Raw genomic sequence first — 18,970 nt, forward strand, 5'->3', positions numbered from 1 at the left:
AGGATTCACTATAAAAGATGCTAGAATCAGGGCCCAGGCAGGTCCAGTTGGAGATGGTTAGCTGGGCAAATGCAGGGAGAGAGGCCACTAGAAACATGTAATTTCTTGCTGCTCAAACAGCAGATTAGGCAACTGACACTTGGAGTCACTTCTGAGATCCTGGGTTTAAGCCTAAAAGTTCTAGTCTTCCTTCTTCAGACAGCAGGGCAGTCTTTCTTCTCAATCTTCCACAGATCCAGAATAATTCTGAGGAGAGGTCTGTGTGATCCATTTGTTTGTGTTCTGAGGAGACGTTAGTGGGCTTCACTTTTATGCCCAATACCAATCTATGGGTGGAAGGCAACCCTTAGTCCACCCTAAACTAGTTATGGTCAGTCCTTCCCCCTCCCACTGAACTTGAAACCAGCCTGACTAGAGAGACAAAAGGGAGACGAGGCTAGGTGTGAGCTTCAGCTGCCACTGTCACGGTTAGCATACTATAAAGCTCATGGAAGTGCTAGGAACGGCTCCTACACCATCCTGTTAAAGCAGGAGACCCCCCCCCAACACCCAGAGCCCCTTGTCCTCAGTCTGGCAGCAGTAAAGTATACAAAAAAGTCATTGATTAATCTCATTCAGTGGCTGAAATTCATTCAAGCATTTCATCCATCACTCTTTTAAATGCTTCTGTGCAATGCCCCAAGTACGTTGGGTATGCCCAGATGAGGGTACCATGCTCACTGTACCACTGCAACCAAGCTGCACCCAAGTGATAAGCCCCAATCAGTGCAAAATCCGTCTGAGATTGCCATGATCCAGTTCAGGAAGGATCTGACCTGGCAGTTTGGGTTGGACTTTTCCTATTGGAGCGAGGTCAAGACTAACTTGCATAATCCTGGACCCAAACTCAGGTGGCATTATGTGTAAAATAACAAAGGGCTGGTATGTGGTCCAAGTAATTACCAGTGGCCGAGATTAAGTCAAGCATTCTATTCATTATTTATTTGTGCACTGCGATACAAATCTAGGCCATCCCAGTTTGGCATTATAAAACTACACCTTAGTCCAGGGATCTGCAGCGCGTGCAACACTTGGACCACCCTCAGGGATGTGCACACAGTGGGCATCCTTCAGGGGGTTATCTCTCAAGTTGTTCCAGAAAGTTTATTTTGGGAAACAAGTGACCGAAATGGGGGTTATCCAGTTTGCCTGGGGAGCACTCAGGCGAAGGAGGAAACAAAACAAGTTTGCTCTTCAACCGTCCCTGTATATTCAGTAATATCGACTGCTAGAAGATTATTTACATACAATGATATGCATTTTTTGGAGAAGGCGTGGTGTCAGTTCACATAATACTGGTACATTGTATCCTGAGAGCACAAATACTTACCGATTTTGCAAAGCTAAAGAAGCTTTTCGTTTCTCCAGTAACCATGTTCGATGAACCTAAAAGGAAATAAATAAAGGAATGTTGATATTTTTTCCAGTCAGTTTTTGAATGTCGAAATAATCAGGCTAGCTGGTTAAAACGAAAACGAATCAAAAAGGAATTTCACAAAATATCTTTATTCAAAACCAGAGCACATCTCTAGACCTGAGATAACGAAGCGTATGATATATGTTGACAAATGTATACATTTGCATCGTTGGTGGTTGTTTATAGTGTTGCTGCAGCTAAAATCACTTTCTGTGATGACACTCAATAATGGGGAGGGGTTCTATGTGACATTAGAAATGCAGAAAGTGTTCCCCAAGTCCAAAAACATCTGTTAATCATAGTTTAGCCATCTGTAATTTCATGTTACATATGGCAGCCAAAACCAACTGTCCTTGTTTCAAACATATACACAGGGGTAGTACAGTAATTGGTGAGTTTTACACAACATGGCCTGTCAAAATAACACTGCATCTCTTGACACCCACCATTCTCTATGCTACCCATCACCCTCCTTACCCAAAGCTGTGCTCCACACGTTGACATTGAGAACGGCAAGCTAGCACCACGCTGACAGCGGCTCTGACTGGGTTGTTTTCTCCTGTCAGTGCTGGTTTGCCAATACCCACTCTGGTTGGGGAGAATGTGTTTGGCACAGGCTGAGCGCCACCCGCTTTCCACCTCCTCCAACAGGTCTATGGTGACTCAGGAGCAGTGGACCAAGGTGGGTCTCTGGAGTCTCTATTTGATGTCACTCATAGCTTCTCTGTTAAAAACATCCCTGTTATTCACAATTACCGAGCTATAATTCTAAATGGTATATATGGCCTCTTTCATGAGCAACTGGATCGCAATCCCAGTTGCTTCTGATTTGTAGGAGGTGGGTCTCTGTCTACAATGGAACAAATGGAAAAAATCTATGGCCTGGAACACAACCATAAGTTCTTGTTAGTGGTTTATTCTCATTGTTCTAATTTCATTAAGAGGTTTTACCTTGTTCATTTTCTGGATCAGGAACGTAAATATTTACAGTGATCGTTTTACCAAAAACATAGTAAATCTGCACCCAAAATAAGTATTCCCTGAATTAATGTAAATGAACTACTTTTTGCAATCCAGAAATGATGGCACTATTAGGCTTGGGAAGCTGCACCAGTCTCAGATTTCCAGTAAAGTATACAAAAATTGATGGATGGAATGCTTGAATTAATCTCAGCCACTGGTAATTACAAGGGGTGCATCCCAGTCCATTGTTATTTTGCACACCATGCCACCTCAATTTGGACCCAGCCATATGCAAATCAGTCTTGACCCTGCTCTAATCAGAATAGTAGCCTAAAATGCTAATGCAGATCAGAGCAATTACCAGTGGCTGAGATTATTCCAAGCATTCCACCCATTCATTTTTTGTCTACTTTGTTGTGTCATCCTAAGTGGTATTGGTATGCGCAGACATGGGTCCCATGCACACTGTCTCACAGGAACTAAGCTATCGCCAGCTGATGAGCCCAGAACTAGGGGAAACCGGTCCAGGGTTGCTTGAGTTCCGGTTCAGGGAGCACCTGCCTTGGCAGTTCGGGCGGAACTTTTCCAATTGGACCAGGGTCACAACTAATTTACATATAGCTGGGCCCAAACTGAGGTGACAAGGTGTGCACAATAAGATAGATTGGGGTGAGGCCCAAGTACTTACCAGTTACAGAGATTAATTCAAACATTCCATCCATCACTTGTTTGTATATTTTATGGTCTCAGGTTTCCAGACATATAGTGGCAATCAGACACCTAAAAGGTGATGGGGCAAATGTTTCCAAATAGACTAACCACTGGCAATTGCTAGGGTAGCAATCCAAATCAATGTTTTTCGCCCCCTGTGCCATTCTAGACAGAGGGCCTGATTCAGGGTTTGGTGGATGGAGTAAAGGTAGGCAGGGTGGCAGAAGTCTATACATCAGCCATGCTGCCTATACTCTACCCGTAAAATGTAGAGATGCCCTCCAGTCCTGGGGACATTTCTAAACATTGGCAGGAACCACCATTATAACACGTCCTGTCAATACAGGGAAGATCACACATGACGGCCAGCCATCAAACTTTTCCAAACACTTTTATTTTTTATAAAACACACTCCTAAAGCAGAGTTGGATTTTTGAAAAGTTAAAAACTAATGAATGCTTCACCATAGAAGTTATCTTCCATGGTGTGGGGGTCATATTTTTTTTTTGTTTTTTTTGTTTACTGTCCCTAACTGCCAGAATATACCTTCCAGAAACAGTAAAAAATGCATTCAACTGTCCACTTTGAATAGGGAGTCTGATAGCTAATGTCCGACAGCCCCTACTCCATCAGAGAACGTTTTACACTGACAGTAGTGAACTTTTCTCTGTTGGCCTAAAACCTGCACTTCCGTGACACAAAATCAGGGTGGACCCTTGAGCTTGGCAGAGAGTATACTCTGTCACCGTTGTGACGCAGTATCCTGTACACTAAATCATCCCTAGAACCCGCCCCCCCCCCCCCCCCCCCCGGCAATCAGTATAGCACATGCTGCTCATGGGAACAGTCTATCTCGAACCAGAACCTTCTCACCCATTCACCCTACAGCCCATTGCTTTTTTAGTTGGGACACCTGAGATTCACAATCCATGAATCTCACTGATTTATGTCCCTGCTACCAATATGCTGTGTTCATGCCAAAGAACAACACTTTTTCAATTTTCACCGTAAAACATCTGAAGTAACAATAAACATGAAAATACCTTTTTTGTCCTAAAATGAATAAAGTCTATTCTATAGCACAGCATACATTCTCCTGCTGAGCACTGTTCAATATTATGCAAATCAAAATTAATCATTTCACCAACCTCAGAGGGAAAAGAGGCTAGGATTGGTTTCTGTAACACTGCAAGTTGCACACACAACTGTTGGGAGTGCTCAAACGACTGATCTTTTCACCTGGCTGTAATCAATATTTAGCTTATTGTTTCTTTTTGTAACTTAACAAATAATTCGTTTGGGGCCTGAACAACAAAAGCTAGGGTAAAAAAAAGACAAAACACTATTGCTCTAATTACTTCAAAAGAATAACAACCCCGGAGGTTGTCCTCACAAAAATAGCACATCAGTGACTTTTGTTTCTTAAAGAAAGAAACATTTACACCTTTAAATGTGTGGCAAACGCATTAGCTGCTGTCTTTTAGGTCCTGGAAAATTAGAATCAGCCACAGAGTCGACAGTACGAAAATAGCAGATGATGGATGTCTTTTTTCTGGCTTGAACATCAGAAGCGTGGGCATGCAATATCAAGAATGTAGGCATACCTAATTTTGTCATGAAGTTAATCAATGCAGTGTTTGAAAATGTAGTCAGCATTTATCCCTCTTATCCACCCTCAGTAAAGTGCACATCCTCCTAATAGGGGCTTACCATTCTGTTGGGTTGTCATCTGGAATGTACGTCTCATGCTTGGAATGTTTCGCATCATAGTAGATATTTGGAGTGTTGCCTTTTGGATGAGTGTTCAGTTGCTGTGTAACCTGCTTCTCTGGCTTTCATGTACAGAGCTCTAATAAATAGGAGTAACTTACACTCTGGGTATGAGCTTCCTTTCATTTGCTCTGTTCTTTTCTGTCATAGGTAATTTACAGATGTCCTCTTCTACTGAAGGTATTACAGGGAAAGCTCCTGATTGGTTAAGCAGGGCTCCTTTATTTCACACCCAGAGATGGTGTCAAGTGCATACTGGATTTTATAGGTTATGCTTATGGTGTTAAAAGTGAAGCTGACCAAGAATGCAATAAGCCATTGACTCAAACAAGCATTTGCAATGCCAAGCAATCCAGCTTTTTGTTACGAAAAGTGTTTAGTAAATAATAGTTGGGGGAGTGTGTTGTTGCTTCCAACTGACCTGCTAAACAGAGCCCATAAGTAGAGGTACGCTGTACCTTTTAAAAAGAGTGTAGTGAAAATTATTTAGAAGATGTTCAACTTGTAAAAGATAAACCTAACCGACATGCACAACAAAATATTGCATAGTACATACTTGCATTCAAGTGTGTACTTTGTTAAGAAAAGAAGCTGTAAATCCGAAAGCATATTATAATAAAGTAAACCAAATAAATGTGCAAGGGCAGTTAAGTTGTGTTTATGAAATGCTAATGCAAACAACCCATACTTCCTTATACAAAATAGCTTTAAACCCGCACTTCAAATACTATTGCTAATAAGAAAACATATCAATGTACAAATGCTGACTTCATTACACATTACACATCATGCTGAATCTGCACTGTAACAAGTGGTCTCTTTTATATCCCATCACCAAAAACTAAACATACACAAATGTGAGAAAGCACACCCCCACAAAATGCCATGCCATTGATGCACAGCCTCTCCAAGTAATGGTACACCATGCAGAAACACATGAAAGCCAATTGGTGAAGGAGGGGTGACTTAAGGCCTAGCCCTCTCTCTCCCTACGTCTTCTTTTTTATAATTCATGACATGAGGACATGCACACAACGTATTCGGTCTACTGCCAGACCAAAAAACTGAAGGTGTCACATCACACAGGAAAAAGGAGAGGCTGTAGGGTTTAACACAAAGGTACGTGGATGGGTATATCCAAGGCAATTGAGGGCAGTGTAATCACAGGACGCAAAGTGATACTCAAAGTCTCACATGCGAGATAAGCAAACATGGCAGCAAGCATTGTTAAATCATAAACATATCACACAGGCAAAATTAATCCTTGGTAGTACTGGTAAGAAATCTTAGCAAGTAGGTAATCTGCGATTTTTTCTATGGTTATCCTGGATTGTTTGCTTTTTTGTGGACCCTACTTTTGCTGGCTTTAAAACTAACTAGGAGTAAAATGTATGTGCTACCACTTTAACCATGGATTCATTGGCATATTCCGGATTGGCACATTAAACTTGCTAGTAAGTGTGTAGCATATAGTGTAGAAATTTCACCCATGATCTGGAACTTAGATGCCACTTGTGGACTACATCACCTATTGTGCCATCCACTACAAAGTATTGCAAGCATGGCTACAGGCCTGCCCTACCCAGCCTGACTGCTGTAGTGTAAAAGCTGCAGTGCAACCTGTCAAAACAATCCTTATTGACCGGTACAGGCATCCTTTTTAAATACAAAAGTCGTCTCAATTTTGGCCTTGTAGCTTAGAAGGCACGGTGCATGTTTTTAAAATTTGAGTCAGGTACAACATGAATTTTACCATGTCCCTACAGTGACAAGGCCATAAAAGCTATTTTCACTGTGGTACGTCTACCTAAAATACCAATACTGCTAATTCGGGAATGGGACCATCTAGAAAACTGATGACACCCTATTTTTAATAGTTATTGAAAATCCAAATCAATGGTGAAGTCTGATTTTTACTAAATATTAAGGAGAGTTAACTTGTAGGAAGTTATCCTTTACCTGACTGGGCTTTCAAAAGGCTAATTAGCATTATTCTCTGCCAACTTCCAGCCTGTCTTCAGCCCTGAAAGAGGTTTGAAATTCCTCTCTGGAGCTCCATAGGATGACCTGAATAGGCAGGGATAATTCCTCTGATATTAGCAGAATATACCAGGTGGGGGCTAGGGGCACACTGCTAGCAGAACAGTGTAAAATGTTGGCATTATGCAATATTTTGGAACACTTAAAAGGAGGAAGCAATATGTCAGGACAATTTTTGGGGATCTCATGTTTGAGTGCTGTAGTTAGGACCTTGCCTTTGACCTACAAGATGTCTATGTGCTAGAAGTGAACTCCAAGAGTCAGTTGTCTGACTTCCTGTGTGGCTATAAGGACACAATAAGCTTCAACAGGCCTTAAAATAGCCAGCTGATCAGTGTCAAATGGACTTATACTGGACCTTGCTGTTGGCCTCTGCATGACATCCCGAGCCTCTAAGTACCTTTCTCTAAGGTCCCGGGGACATTAAAAGTGTCCTCCAGTGGTGTTGGAGCACAAGAACAAAGTGTGGGATTTGTTTGCTAACTTTTTGACTTCTAGACTTTTTACCAGAATCAATCCACTTGTATCTTACCAGGGATCCATTGCAGTCAGCCTAAAAGTCATACCTAGGTCCCAGGCTACAGCGAAAAATTAACTTTCACTAATACTTTGTGCCTTTTTGTACTTAAAACTTTAAGAATTCACATCGCCAGTTCCCCTAATGGGATTATTACTGCTTTGTGTTTTGACTTTTTAACTGTGGTACTGCATAAATCCTTTACACATTGCCCTAAGTTAAGCCTGTCTGCTGTCTGCCATAGCAACTAGGGGGTTGAGCCCTTGCTAATTTAGCGAGCTTGCGAGTTCACCCTGACAAGAGTTGTCCTCAAAGAATCATCCAGTTTCATACATAAAGCAAATCTTTATCTTCTACTGATACGGAATATGCATGTAGATTGATATAACATTTTGCCCACCTCCAGTCATACATATAATTTTATGAAACACAAATAAAATGTTGAAATAAATCTATTTAACGTTAAACAGAAATGCATCATATACAAGAGAAGGAGCCTTAAATCGCACCTTAAAATACAACATATACTAAACTGAAAAAATGGACGGAGCTTAAATCTAGGGAGTAAGGGACAAATGTAAAAATACATTTTGTCATCACAAACAATGTGATTTGCAAAATCATAGCATTTGTGTAACCGATTTTAGCGAGTCAGAAAACCATTTCTGACTCGCAAAACAGGTGTGGGAGTGACCCCTGACCCTCCTGGTAGGTCGCTCCCCCTCCACGCAGCTCTGCCTGCGTGCCCCTGCTGCCGCTGCTAAAGGACTCGCTGGTTAGTGTGCCCATCCTACGTTTTCTTTGCACTCATTTTTCCCCCTCCTTTGTGCTCCGTTTTCTTTGCTTTGCTCTGGGCCACTGTTTCCCCTCGTCTGTGTCCCTTTTTTTGCTCTCTGTGCCACTCGTTTCCCCCCTCCTTTTGCCCGTTTTTTTGCTCTGTGCTAATTTTTCCCCTTTTCTGTGCCCCGTTTTTTGCTCTCTGTGCTTCTCGTTTTCCCCCTCCTTTGTGCCCGTTTTTTGCTCTGTGCTACTGTTTTCCCCTCTTCTGTGCCCCGTTTTTTTCTCCCTGTGCCACTCGTTTTCCCCCTCCTTTGTGCCTGTTTTTTTGCTCTGTGCCACTGGTTTCCCCTCTTCTGTGCCCCGTTTCTTTTTTGCTTTGTGCCACTGTTTTCCCCTCTTTTTTTGCCCCATTTTGTTCTCTGTGCCTCTCGTTCTCCCTGCCGCTGTGCTGCGGCCCCGCCCCCTGCCCACTCGCTGCTCCCGCCTCCCAGCTGCTCCTCCCTCCCACCTCCCCATATATGCAGGACGCAGCCGGCCACGCCAAAGGCATGTCTAAAGTAAGCCCGTCTGCGCCCATCCGCGCCTGGACCACCCCTAGCACCAGAACCCCTGGCCCCCACAAATGCCACGACACGAGACTGCAGTACACTGCCAGCACCCTCCACGCACTCAATGCCAGCCGAGACCACAGCTGCTTCCAGGCAGCCTCGAAACGCAACCACGGACCTTTCTCCTGCCGCACCTGCAGCTTCACCTGCGACAGAGCCACCAAACCACCAAGGACCGGACCCAACCACCTCCGCGGCATACTCCTAAACACACGCTCTGCACGCAAACACGCCGTCGAGATCTGGGACCTGCTTGACAACTCCACCCCAGACGTTGCCTTCCTGACCGAGACCTGGTGGAACGACTCCTCGGCTCCCGACATCGCCATAGCCGTCCCGCACCAACGGAACTGGAGGAAGAATAGCCTTCGTCCACAAGTCCCGCCTCAAGGTCTCCACTGATTCAGACGACACTCTGAGCACAACCGAATACCTACACTTCCGGATCCACATTGCCCCAACACCACCCTCAGAGGAATACTCGTCTACAGACCCCTAGGACCCCGGCCACAGTTCAGCGACTCCATTGCCGACCTCGTCAGCACTCACGTACTCACCTCCATGGACTACATCCTCCTCAGGGACCTGAACTACCACCTCGTGAACAACAACGATGCCAACTCCGCCACCCTGATCGACAACCTCGCCAACCTCGGCCTCAGACAACTCGTCACCGCTCCCACCCCTGCCGCCGGCCACACGCTTGACCCCATCTTCTCCACAAGCACCCACGTCTCCTTCGACCGCACCACCGAACTCCACTGGACGGATCACCGATGCATCCATTTCACCTACAAGAAGGTCACCACGCACCACCACACCCAACAGCTGCCCTGCCGCTGCTGGAACAAAGTCACCGAAGACCATCTGGCCACCACCCTCACCCAGAACCCACCCACTGACCCCACAACCCAGACGCCGCTGCCCGCAACCTCAGACAGTGGATCAACGGCTGCGCCAACACCCTTGCCCCGCTCATGAAACCCTCCAACAGCCGCACCAGCAAGAAAACCACTTGGTTCACCGAAGAACCCCAGACCTCCAGACAAGTATGCCGGAAATTGGAGAAGAAATGGCTCCACGAACGAACACCGGACAGCCACGCAGCCCACAAGGACGCCACCTGCAGACATCACCATCTCACCAGAGGAGCCAAAAGATTGTCCTTCATAACCCGCTGGACAACAGCGTTCACGACATCACAGACCTCTTCAGCATCGTGAAAGAACTCTCCAACCCCAGCGCCAACATCAATGACATCCCGCCCCCACAAGAACTGTGCGACTCGCTAGCCACCTTCTTCCACTGAAAGATCACTGACATCCACCAGGACCACCCCGACAACGTCAGACTCCACCCCCCCTACGATCACCACCCACATCAACCACCTGACCTCCTGGACCAACGTCAACAACGACGAAACATGCAAGATCATGAACTCCATCCCCTCAGGATCACCGTCAGACCCCTGCCCACAGCACATATTCAACAAAGCAGACGCAGGATGCAGCCATTGCACCCCAACTACGGAAAGTAATCAACATCTCCTTCGAGACAGCTACATTCCCGGAAAGCTGGTAGAACGCCAAAATCAATGCCCTTCTCAAGAAGCCCAAGGCGGACCCCAAGGACCTCAAAAATTTCCCGCCCATCTCCCTGCTCCCGTTCCTCGTGAAGGTTATCGAGAAAATCGGCAACACACAACTGACCCGCCACCTCGAGGACAACGACATCCTAGACCCATCCCAGTCTGGATTCCGAAAAAACCACTGCACTGAGACAGCCCTCATCGCCGCCACAGACGACATCAGAATCCAACTAGACAACAGCGAAACATCAGCCCTCATCCTCATCAGCACTCCACAACACTGGACCAGCCTACCTCAACAGCAGACTCAGCTTCTACACACCCACCCGCCGGCTCCGCTCCGCAAGCCCCGCCCTTGCCGCTGTCCCCTGCATCCAACGAATGACCTCCGGCGGCAGATCCTTCTCCTTCCTCGCCGCCAAAACTTGGAACACCCTCCCTACCCACCTACAACAGACCCAAGACATGCTCACCTTCAGAAGACTCTTCAAGACCTGGCTCTTCGAGCAGTAGCGGAACCCCCCTCCCACCCCCCCCCCCCCCCCCCCAGTGCCTTGAGACCCTTACGTGTAAGTAGCGCGCTTTATAAGTACAATGATTGATTGATTGATTGATTGATTGATTGATTGATTGGTGTTCTATTCTGATTTGCAAATAGGATGGGATAAGAAGAGGACATCCCCACCCAAATGCAAATCGCGATAGGAGATAACAAGGGTTACGACCACACTTGTAGTTGCGAGCCATTGATTAGATATTGACATCTCAAAGGTGGTTACTGATTCACAAAGGGGCACCTCCCTTTGTGAATGCTGTCGGTTGCCTCAGGGAGCAGACAACGATTCAGGAGATCAACTATCTGTTCCCCCTAAAGTGTGAATAGGTGAGAATAGTTTTGTTTGTGAAAATTACACCAGTCCTATAGAAAGCAAACGAACGGTTAGAGGCCTTCTATACCTTACATGGCTTCAATCCTGCCTTGCAGCCATCCACAGGGTTTTCAAATTGTCGCCTATCCAATTTATATTCATAAGACAGGTCGTTTTCTGCCCTCACCTTCTCCCAAAGCAAATGGAAAATCTGTCATGCGACCTATTGGTAAATAGGTCACATTGCAAATCTCATTCCCATTTGCAAACCAGTCATATGCAAATTGCACATGCCTAGTTAGGATTGATAAATCTGTCATATATGTGATATCTTTCTTCATATGTTTCCCTAATTATTTTTTGTAATATTTTTCCAGACAGACTTAAAAGAACGGAATCCAGTTATTCTTCATGCGTTTTGTAAAGGTGTAACAGAAATTGCAATGCTGCAAGCATTGGGTGTTGCCATGGTGTTGAACAATTATGTGCAATGTATTATTGGACATGATGGCGGAGTTGGTACATTCTACACTGAAGAAACACAAAGATTTACAGCAGTCAAAGCATGTGAAGGTTATTGAATAAGCAATGTCATACTGCAGTAACAACGAGTATCACATACCAAACAAAGCCTACCATTCTTTGATTCTGAAATCCTGATTTTGTATTAAATAACACTGCCTTGGAAAAGCTAGTAGACCACAGCTTTCGATTTTCATTCCATGCCACAGCTACTCCAAGAACCTCACTTCACAATGGTTTGACAGATAGATGCCAGTAACCTTTCACTTCCTCTATCGAAATCCACCTTTAAGCTAGGTGTTTCTTTTGGTCTGTTTCTAATTGGGGCTCAGCAAGAGGTGCTCTCTTTAAATGGACAACCATTAAAATTCCAAGATGCCATCTCTGTAAATATAGTAAATCAACGATGTGCAGTAGTCTTACACACTTGTGCAAAGTGCAGCTTTGGAGTGTCTGAGGGAAGGAACTATTTTTCATGCCTATACTAAAACATCACACATTTTAGAATACATGTTTCCTGTGATCCAGGCTGCAAGATAAATTATTAATATCTAAAATATGCAAAACACATTCAAAACATATGCTGATATCATATGATAGCAAAGAACTACCAAACCTAAATTTGGAGCAGAAATATGCCCTGGGAGGAAAAGCTGAGTCATAAAGTGAGATTTATATTAACTATAAAAAGTTACCTGTTTAGGAATAGGATACAATTTATGCCTGAGTAGAGTGAAGTGCTTAACAAAAAGGATTCATATTTCTGTCTTTGATTTACGTCCCATTTATGCTTCTGTGGGCTTAGTGTTTAGCTGCTACTTTAAATAACTGGGTACAAGCTAACTTGAAAAGATAAAAAGGACTCCCTGAGGGCTGTGAAGTGAGATGTTTATTTTTGTGAGCACCTTCTGAGAACCTTTAATTCCTACTCTCAATGGAACCAATAGCAACATGTGGCCTGAAGCAGACTAGCAAAAAGAAGAGGAGCTTTCCTTGGAATCATAATGAGTTGGCCTGAGCAGGCATTGGGTGGAGTTATGGGAGTGTATACAGTGACGGAGAGCTAACCAAATGGTCCACCAATTTATTTTTGCATGCATGAAACTGTGGATAGCCTTTTTCTTTTACATAAAGCAGATCACTGAGAAAGGCAATAGGCCTCATTGAGATAAAGTCTGTGGGAAGGGAGCCTGGAAATGTTAATATTATTGGATAGTGGATCATCAGTCACCTGACTATTTTACTTTGCAACTAAACCCACCTCACCAACTCCATTCGAGAAGAACCTGAAGTGGACAGACGGAAGATTTCAATCAAAGCTGAAGTGGACAAACGGAAGATTTCAATCAAAGCTGAGGGGGAGATCTACCAGCTGCCAACTTGAGCCTTGGACAGTGGCGTTGCTAAAATATGCTTTGATTTTCACTACTCACAACGATGTGAATCCTTTCTTTAAATGTTTCTTGTTCAGACACTTTACTCATTTTGGAATTTGCAATCCCACTTTTTAATTGACAGATAGTAAAGAATGCCTCCACGATCTTGGCTTGAGGAGTTCCACCCAAGCTTCATGGATTGAAAAGCATTGACATTAAAAAGGGAGGAACTATGCACATAAACTATTTGAAATTAACTGGAAGGGCCCCAAAAGGTATACACGAATCCCAGGCCTTATGCTAATTCTAAAGAGCGTTCTTCAGATGTACAATAAGGAACTCTAACTAACCAGACCCCCCAGCATTTCGCGATTTCGCGATTTGCAAAAAAATTGCGAAATCGGCAGTTTTGTAAAAATGCCGCGATTTTTACAAAACTGCCCGCGAAATTTAGAAAATGTGCCCAAAACACTGAAGGCATGCATATTTTACCCACCGTGGCAGTCTCAAAGGGCTTCAGCCCCCCTCCCTCCCCCGGAGTGTTTGTCAGCCCGGGCTGAGACAGCCCCGGGCTGGCGGCCGTCTTGTCTTAAAGCAGCTGCACCCGAGTACTTAACAAGTGAATGGTCTTTTAAAGACCTGTTAACTAGGCTTTGTTCTGTTATCTGTTTTCACCCCTTCAAGCCCCCTGCCCCTCCACTCTGCCTATGCTGTAGGAATTTGACACCCCCTCCCCCCCCCTGCAGATGCCTTAAGACAAGAGGCCCCCAGCCCGGGGGAGGGAGGGGGTCTGAAGCCCTTTGAGCCTGCCACTGTTTTGAACATGCCATAAATAATAGTGGCAAATGCACGCACCCATTATTTATCTGACATGTGGAAAGGGGGTAATGGCAAATAAATAACCATGCCGGCTGCATCCTACGACAATTACAGGGGCAGCTGCTGCCAAATTTGTATTATTGTGCCAGCAGCCTTCACCTGCCGCAAAGGTTGATGAAAGCGAGAGATTCCCACCGTTGACAAATCATTTGATAAATGCCCGGATAGTTTTCCTGCTAAGCTATTTAACTCATTATTTTTTTACATTTTTTTTTATTGAGATTATAAAAGTCATTCCATTTAGAGAAAGTACTTTTAGGCAAAAGAAACGTTTGTATTTTGTTTCTAATTAATGACTTCACTGTAGTCAGTAATCTGCATGAAAGATCTGTAATAGACCTACAAGCCATGTAGGTTGCCTTACGCTGCCATTATTGTGCTTTAAATATTGCCAACTGAGCCACTCTTTCTGTTATCAGCCTCAGAAGGTTGAAAGTCAGAGTCAACAATGTATTTTTTTTTCAACAATGTATTTTAACTTCTTGACCCCTCTGGTTACTTAGAGATCTTGTTCTCAGGTACATTAACCCAATGAGATGATGCTTTGTCACACTCTGAACAATTCCATGTTTTTACTCTAAATGATCGTTGTAACACAAGTACAAAGACAGTGTAATATGCTGTCAATGTAATCCTGTTTCAGCAGGCATATCACTTCTGGAAGCATGAATGCAGTGTTGTGAGGACTAGCCTTGAAATCCAAAAATACAGTTCCATCACACAGACGAATGGGCAGTACAACCTGAGAAGAAGGGGTTCATTTTGTGTAGTAAAATGAAGTCTTGTTGCATAAAAGAGTTTGAAGGCGCTGCCAGCCTCCGGGGACAGGAGATGTACATGCATATGGTATGCACATCTCCTGTACACTCGTGCCTTCTCTTGTCTCCCTTTGGGACAGAAAGCAGCAGCAATAGAGTCTCATAGCTTCATGTTGCTAAATAACTCAAAAACAAAGATATCTGTGTTTGTTGTAGGAAAAATGGCCAAAAAAATGCCGCAAAATTGCCGCTAAATTTCCATATTTGTGCCGCTAAATTTCCTTTTTTGTGCCGCTAAATTTGCTAATCCATGCCGCTATATCCTGGGGGGTCTGACTAACTGACTTTTAAGAACTGGTACCATGGAGCCCCAATTCATTAGGCAGTTTCTGCTAAAAGGATAGCAGCTGCAAGTGTTAATAATATTTAGAATAGATTTGTGATAGGATGTTTATCTTTACCCTTTTTTCTAAATACAAGCATTTATTTACAAAAGATGGTGGACCTTCATTCTACCCGTTAAAGGATTTGATCATGAATAATATGTTCAGTGCCGGTATGTTCAATGTGTAGACTGCATCTGTCTTTGTGTGCCTTCCAAATGTATGATACAAGTTGTTTTACAAACAATGATGTTGAATGACAACATACTTTAATGAAATACAGCTTATTTTTAACATTGCGTCTAACTTAGTAATTTGTTGCAATTCCTTTAATAGGGTGAGGGTATTCATTTTCTGTGTCTCAGTATAAAGGATGCAACCATCTTCTAGACTGAGAAGGTCCCAACCCTATTCTTTGTTACAAACTTAACACATGCATTTTCCATGAGGAAGCCTTTGCTGCATGTGCAAGTTACCAAGGGTTAGCCAGGGATTACTCACAGAAATCTGTTTATATTTGAAGATCAGATTGGTTGGAACTTCTCCTCTCTTTTCTATAGTAAAGTTGTATTCTCTCCATGAAATCACTGAAAAGCTTTCTTTTATTGTGCCATGTGCAGTTGTCTTATTTGGAAAACCTTATTCACAAGTTTATTCTTTTCCTGGCGCTTTCAGAAGCGGTCGCTCCCTGCCTCCCTGCTCCAGTGGTATCATTGGCTGCTCTGTGCTACTCGTGTGTGATAGCTGCTGCCTGCCTTAGCGCTTAAACTGCTAGAAGCATCTTCGAGTGTTTAGTATAATTAATAGGCAACTTCGAGCGTTTTAACAGAATTAATTGCGCTGTCGAGATAATAGCACTGTTCAGATTGTTAGGCGCAAGCCCAGTTGTTGTGTCTGCTAGCTGCTGACTGTGCTAACGCTGAAGAGCTTGAAGCATTATCGAGTGTTTATTTGTGTGCCCCATCTTGTTGCCAGTTTCACTTTACCGGCCATTTTGTTGTTGTTTGTGCCTCGGAGCCCGTCCCCTCCGCCACGATCCCGCCTCCCAGCTGATCCTACCTCCGACTAACTACTTAGCCTGGCCCTCACCCTCTGTAGCGCTGTGACCGTCCTGGCGGTTTCAGAAGCAGTCGCTCCCTGCCTCCCTGCTCCAGTGGTATCGTTGGCTGCTCTGTGCTACTCGTGTGTGATAGCTGCTGCCTGCCTTAGTGCTTAAACTGCTAGAAGCATCTTCGAGCATTTAGTATAATTAATAGGCAACTTCGAGTGTTTTAACAGAATTAATTGCGCTGTCGAGATAATAGCACTGTTCAGATTGTTAGGCGCAAGCCCAGTTGTTGTGTCTGCTAGCTGCTGACTGTGCTAGCGCTGAAGAGCTTGAAGCATTATCGAGTGTTTATTTGTGTGCCCCATCTTGTTGCCAGTTTCACTTTACCGGCCATTTTGTTGTTGTTTGTGCCTCGGAGCCCGTCCCCTCCGCCACGATCCCGCCTCCCAGCTGATCCTACCTCCCACTAACTACTTAGCCTGGCCCTCACCCTCTGTAGCGCTGTGACCGTCCTGGCGCTTTCAGAAGTGGTCGCTCCCTGCCTCCCTGCTCCAGTGGTATCGTTGGCTGCTCTGTGCTACTCGTGTGTGATAGCTGCTGCCTGCCTTAGCGCTTAAACTGCTAGAAGCATCTTCGAGTGTTTAGTATAATTAATAGGCAACTTCGAGTGTTTTAACAGAATTAATTGCGCTGTCGAGATAATAGCACTGTTCAGATTGTTAGGCGCAAGCCCAGTTGTTGTGTCTGCTAGCTGCTGACTGTGCTAGCGCTGAAGACCTTGAAGCATTATCGAGTGTTTATTTGTGTGCCCCATCTTGTTGCCAGTTTCACTTTACCGACCATTTTGTTGTTGTTTGTGCCTCGGAGCCCGTCCCCTCCGCCACGACCCCGCCTCCCAGCTGATCCTACCTCGCCCCTCCCCCCTCCACCATCCGCATATGAGAGATGCATATCCGCGCAGCGTTCACACGCAGCGGTCGCGCCCCATGCGCGCCGAAGGTGCGCCAAAGGTAAGCCCGTCTACGCCCGTCCGCGCCTGGACCGCGCCCAGCGCCAGACCCCCTGGTCCTCGCAAACCGCTCTCATCCCGCATAACGCACGACACCGCCACCCTCCTAGCCCTTAACCCCGGATGCATATCACATTGCTACGCCTGCCACTCCTGCAAGTTCACCTGCATCAAGACCCCCACCAAATCCACTAACTCCAAACACAGCTCCGACCCTAATCACCTTAAGTGCATCCTGCTAAACACCCGCTCCATCCACAGACACGCCACAGAACTCTGGGACCTACTCGACACTACTTCACCGGACATCGCCTTCCTTACAGAAACCTGGATGAATGCCTCTTCAGCACCCAACATCGCCATAGCCATCCCGGACGCTTACAAGATCATCCGAAAAGACCGCATCAACCAAACAGGAGGAGGCATCGCCATCGTCCATAAGAACACCATCCGAGTCACGACCAGCTCCGACGATAACCTTGCGACCGCCGATCCACACCGACCCCAGGACCATGCTTAGAGGCACCCTCCTCTACAGACCACCAGGAACCCACACACAATTCAACGAAGACATCACCAACTTCATCAGTCCACATGCCCTCGCCTCCGAGAACTACATTCTACTGGGAGACCTCAACTTCCACCTGGAAAAGAAAAATGACAGCAACTCCTCCACCCTTCTGGACAACCTTGCCAATCTTGGTCTCAAACAACTTGTTGACACCCCCACCCATATAGCCGGACATAGGCTCAACCCAATCTTTACCACCAGTAAGCACATCTCCTTCGATCACACCACAGCTCTCCAATGGACGGACCACAGCTGTGTTCACTTCAACTACAAAACCACCTCGACCCACAACCCCCCGCAACCTATTTCTCGAAGAAACTGGAACAAAATCACCACCGAGCAACTCCTCACATCGCTCAATCAAAACCCACCCGCCCTCTCATCGGACCCAAACCAAGCGGCCACCAAACTCAAACAATGGATCACTCACAGCGCTGACGAACTAGCACCCTTGAAAAACCACCAAACCAAACGGGGTAGCAAAAAAGCCCCCTGGTTCAACGAGGACCTTAAGAAATCCAAGAAACTATGCCATACTCTCGAGAAAACATGGAGAAAAAACCCAACCTCTGACAACCTGACCACCTTCAAGACAGCCACCCGCAAACACCACCAACTGATCAGATCCACCAAGAAATCAGCATTCAAGGATCGACTCGACAACAACGCCCAAAACAGCAAGGAACTATTTAACATTGTCAAAGAATTTACCAACCCCACCGCAGCCTCAAACAACATCACTCCCTCCCAAGAACTTTGCGACTCCTTATCCTCTTTCTTCTATAACAAAATCGCCGACATACATAACAGCTTTGAGAACATTTCCAAAGAACAGTCCACTCCAACCACCTCCAAACCTAAACTGCCCCCTAACATCCTTAACGCCTGGAACCCGATCACCAATGAAGACACCACCGCCTAATGAACTCCATCCACTCAGGCTCGCCAACCGACCCCTGTCCCCACCACATCTTCAACAAAGCAGATTCCATCATCGCACCCCATCTCTGTGATGTCATCAACTGCTTCTTCAACTCCGCTACCTTCCCAGAAAGCTGGAAACACGCCGAACTCAACACCCTCTTGACGAAACCCACAGCGGACCCCTCTGAACTCAAAAAC

The 18,970-nt window shown here is 45.2% G+C and overlaps 1 protein-coding gene across 1 annotated transcript in view; it reads right to left on the minus strand.

Annotated features, from left to right (window-relative positions):
* The window catches only part of VAT1L (vesicle amine transport 1 like), a 1,074,333-nt gene that overhangs the window by 332,390 nt on the left and 722,973 nt on the right, over nt 1-18,970 (minus strand). Inside the window, exon 6 of the mRNA XM_086945100.1 lies at nt 1,370-1,425. Within this exon, the coding sequence (XP_086801226.1) occupies nt 1,370-1,425 (56 nt within the window). The remainder of the gene's footprint in view (nt 1-1,369; nt 1,426-18,970) is intronic.

Source organism: Lissotriton vulgaris, chromosome 12 (assembly GCF_964263255.1).
Source record: "Lissotriton vulgaris chromosome 12, aLisVul1.2, whole genome shotgun sequence".
NCBI classification, from domain to species: domain Eukaryota; kingdom Metazoa; phylum Chordata; class Amphibia; order Caudata; family Salamandridae; genus Lissotriton; species Lissotriton vulgaris.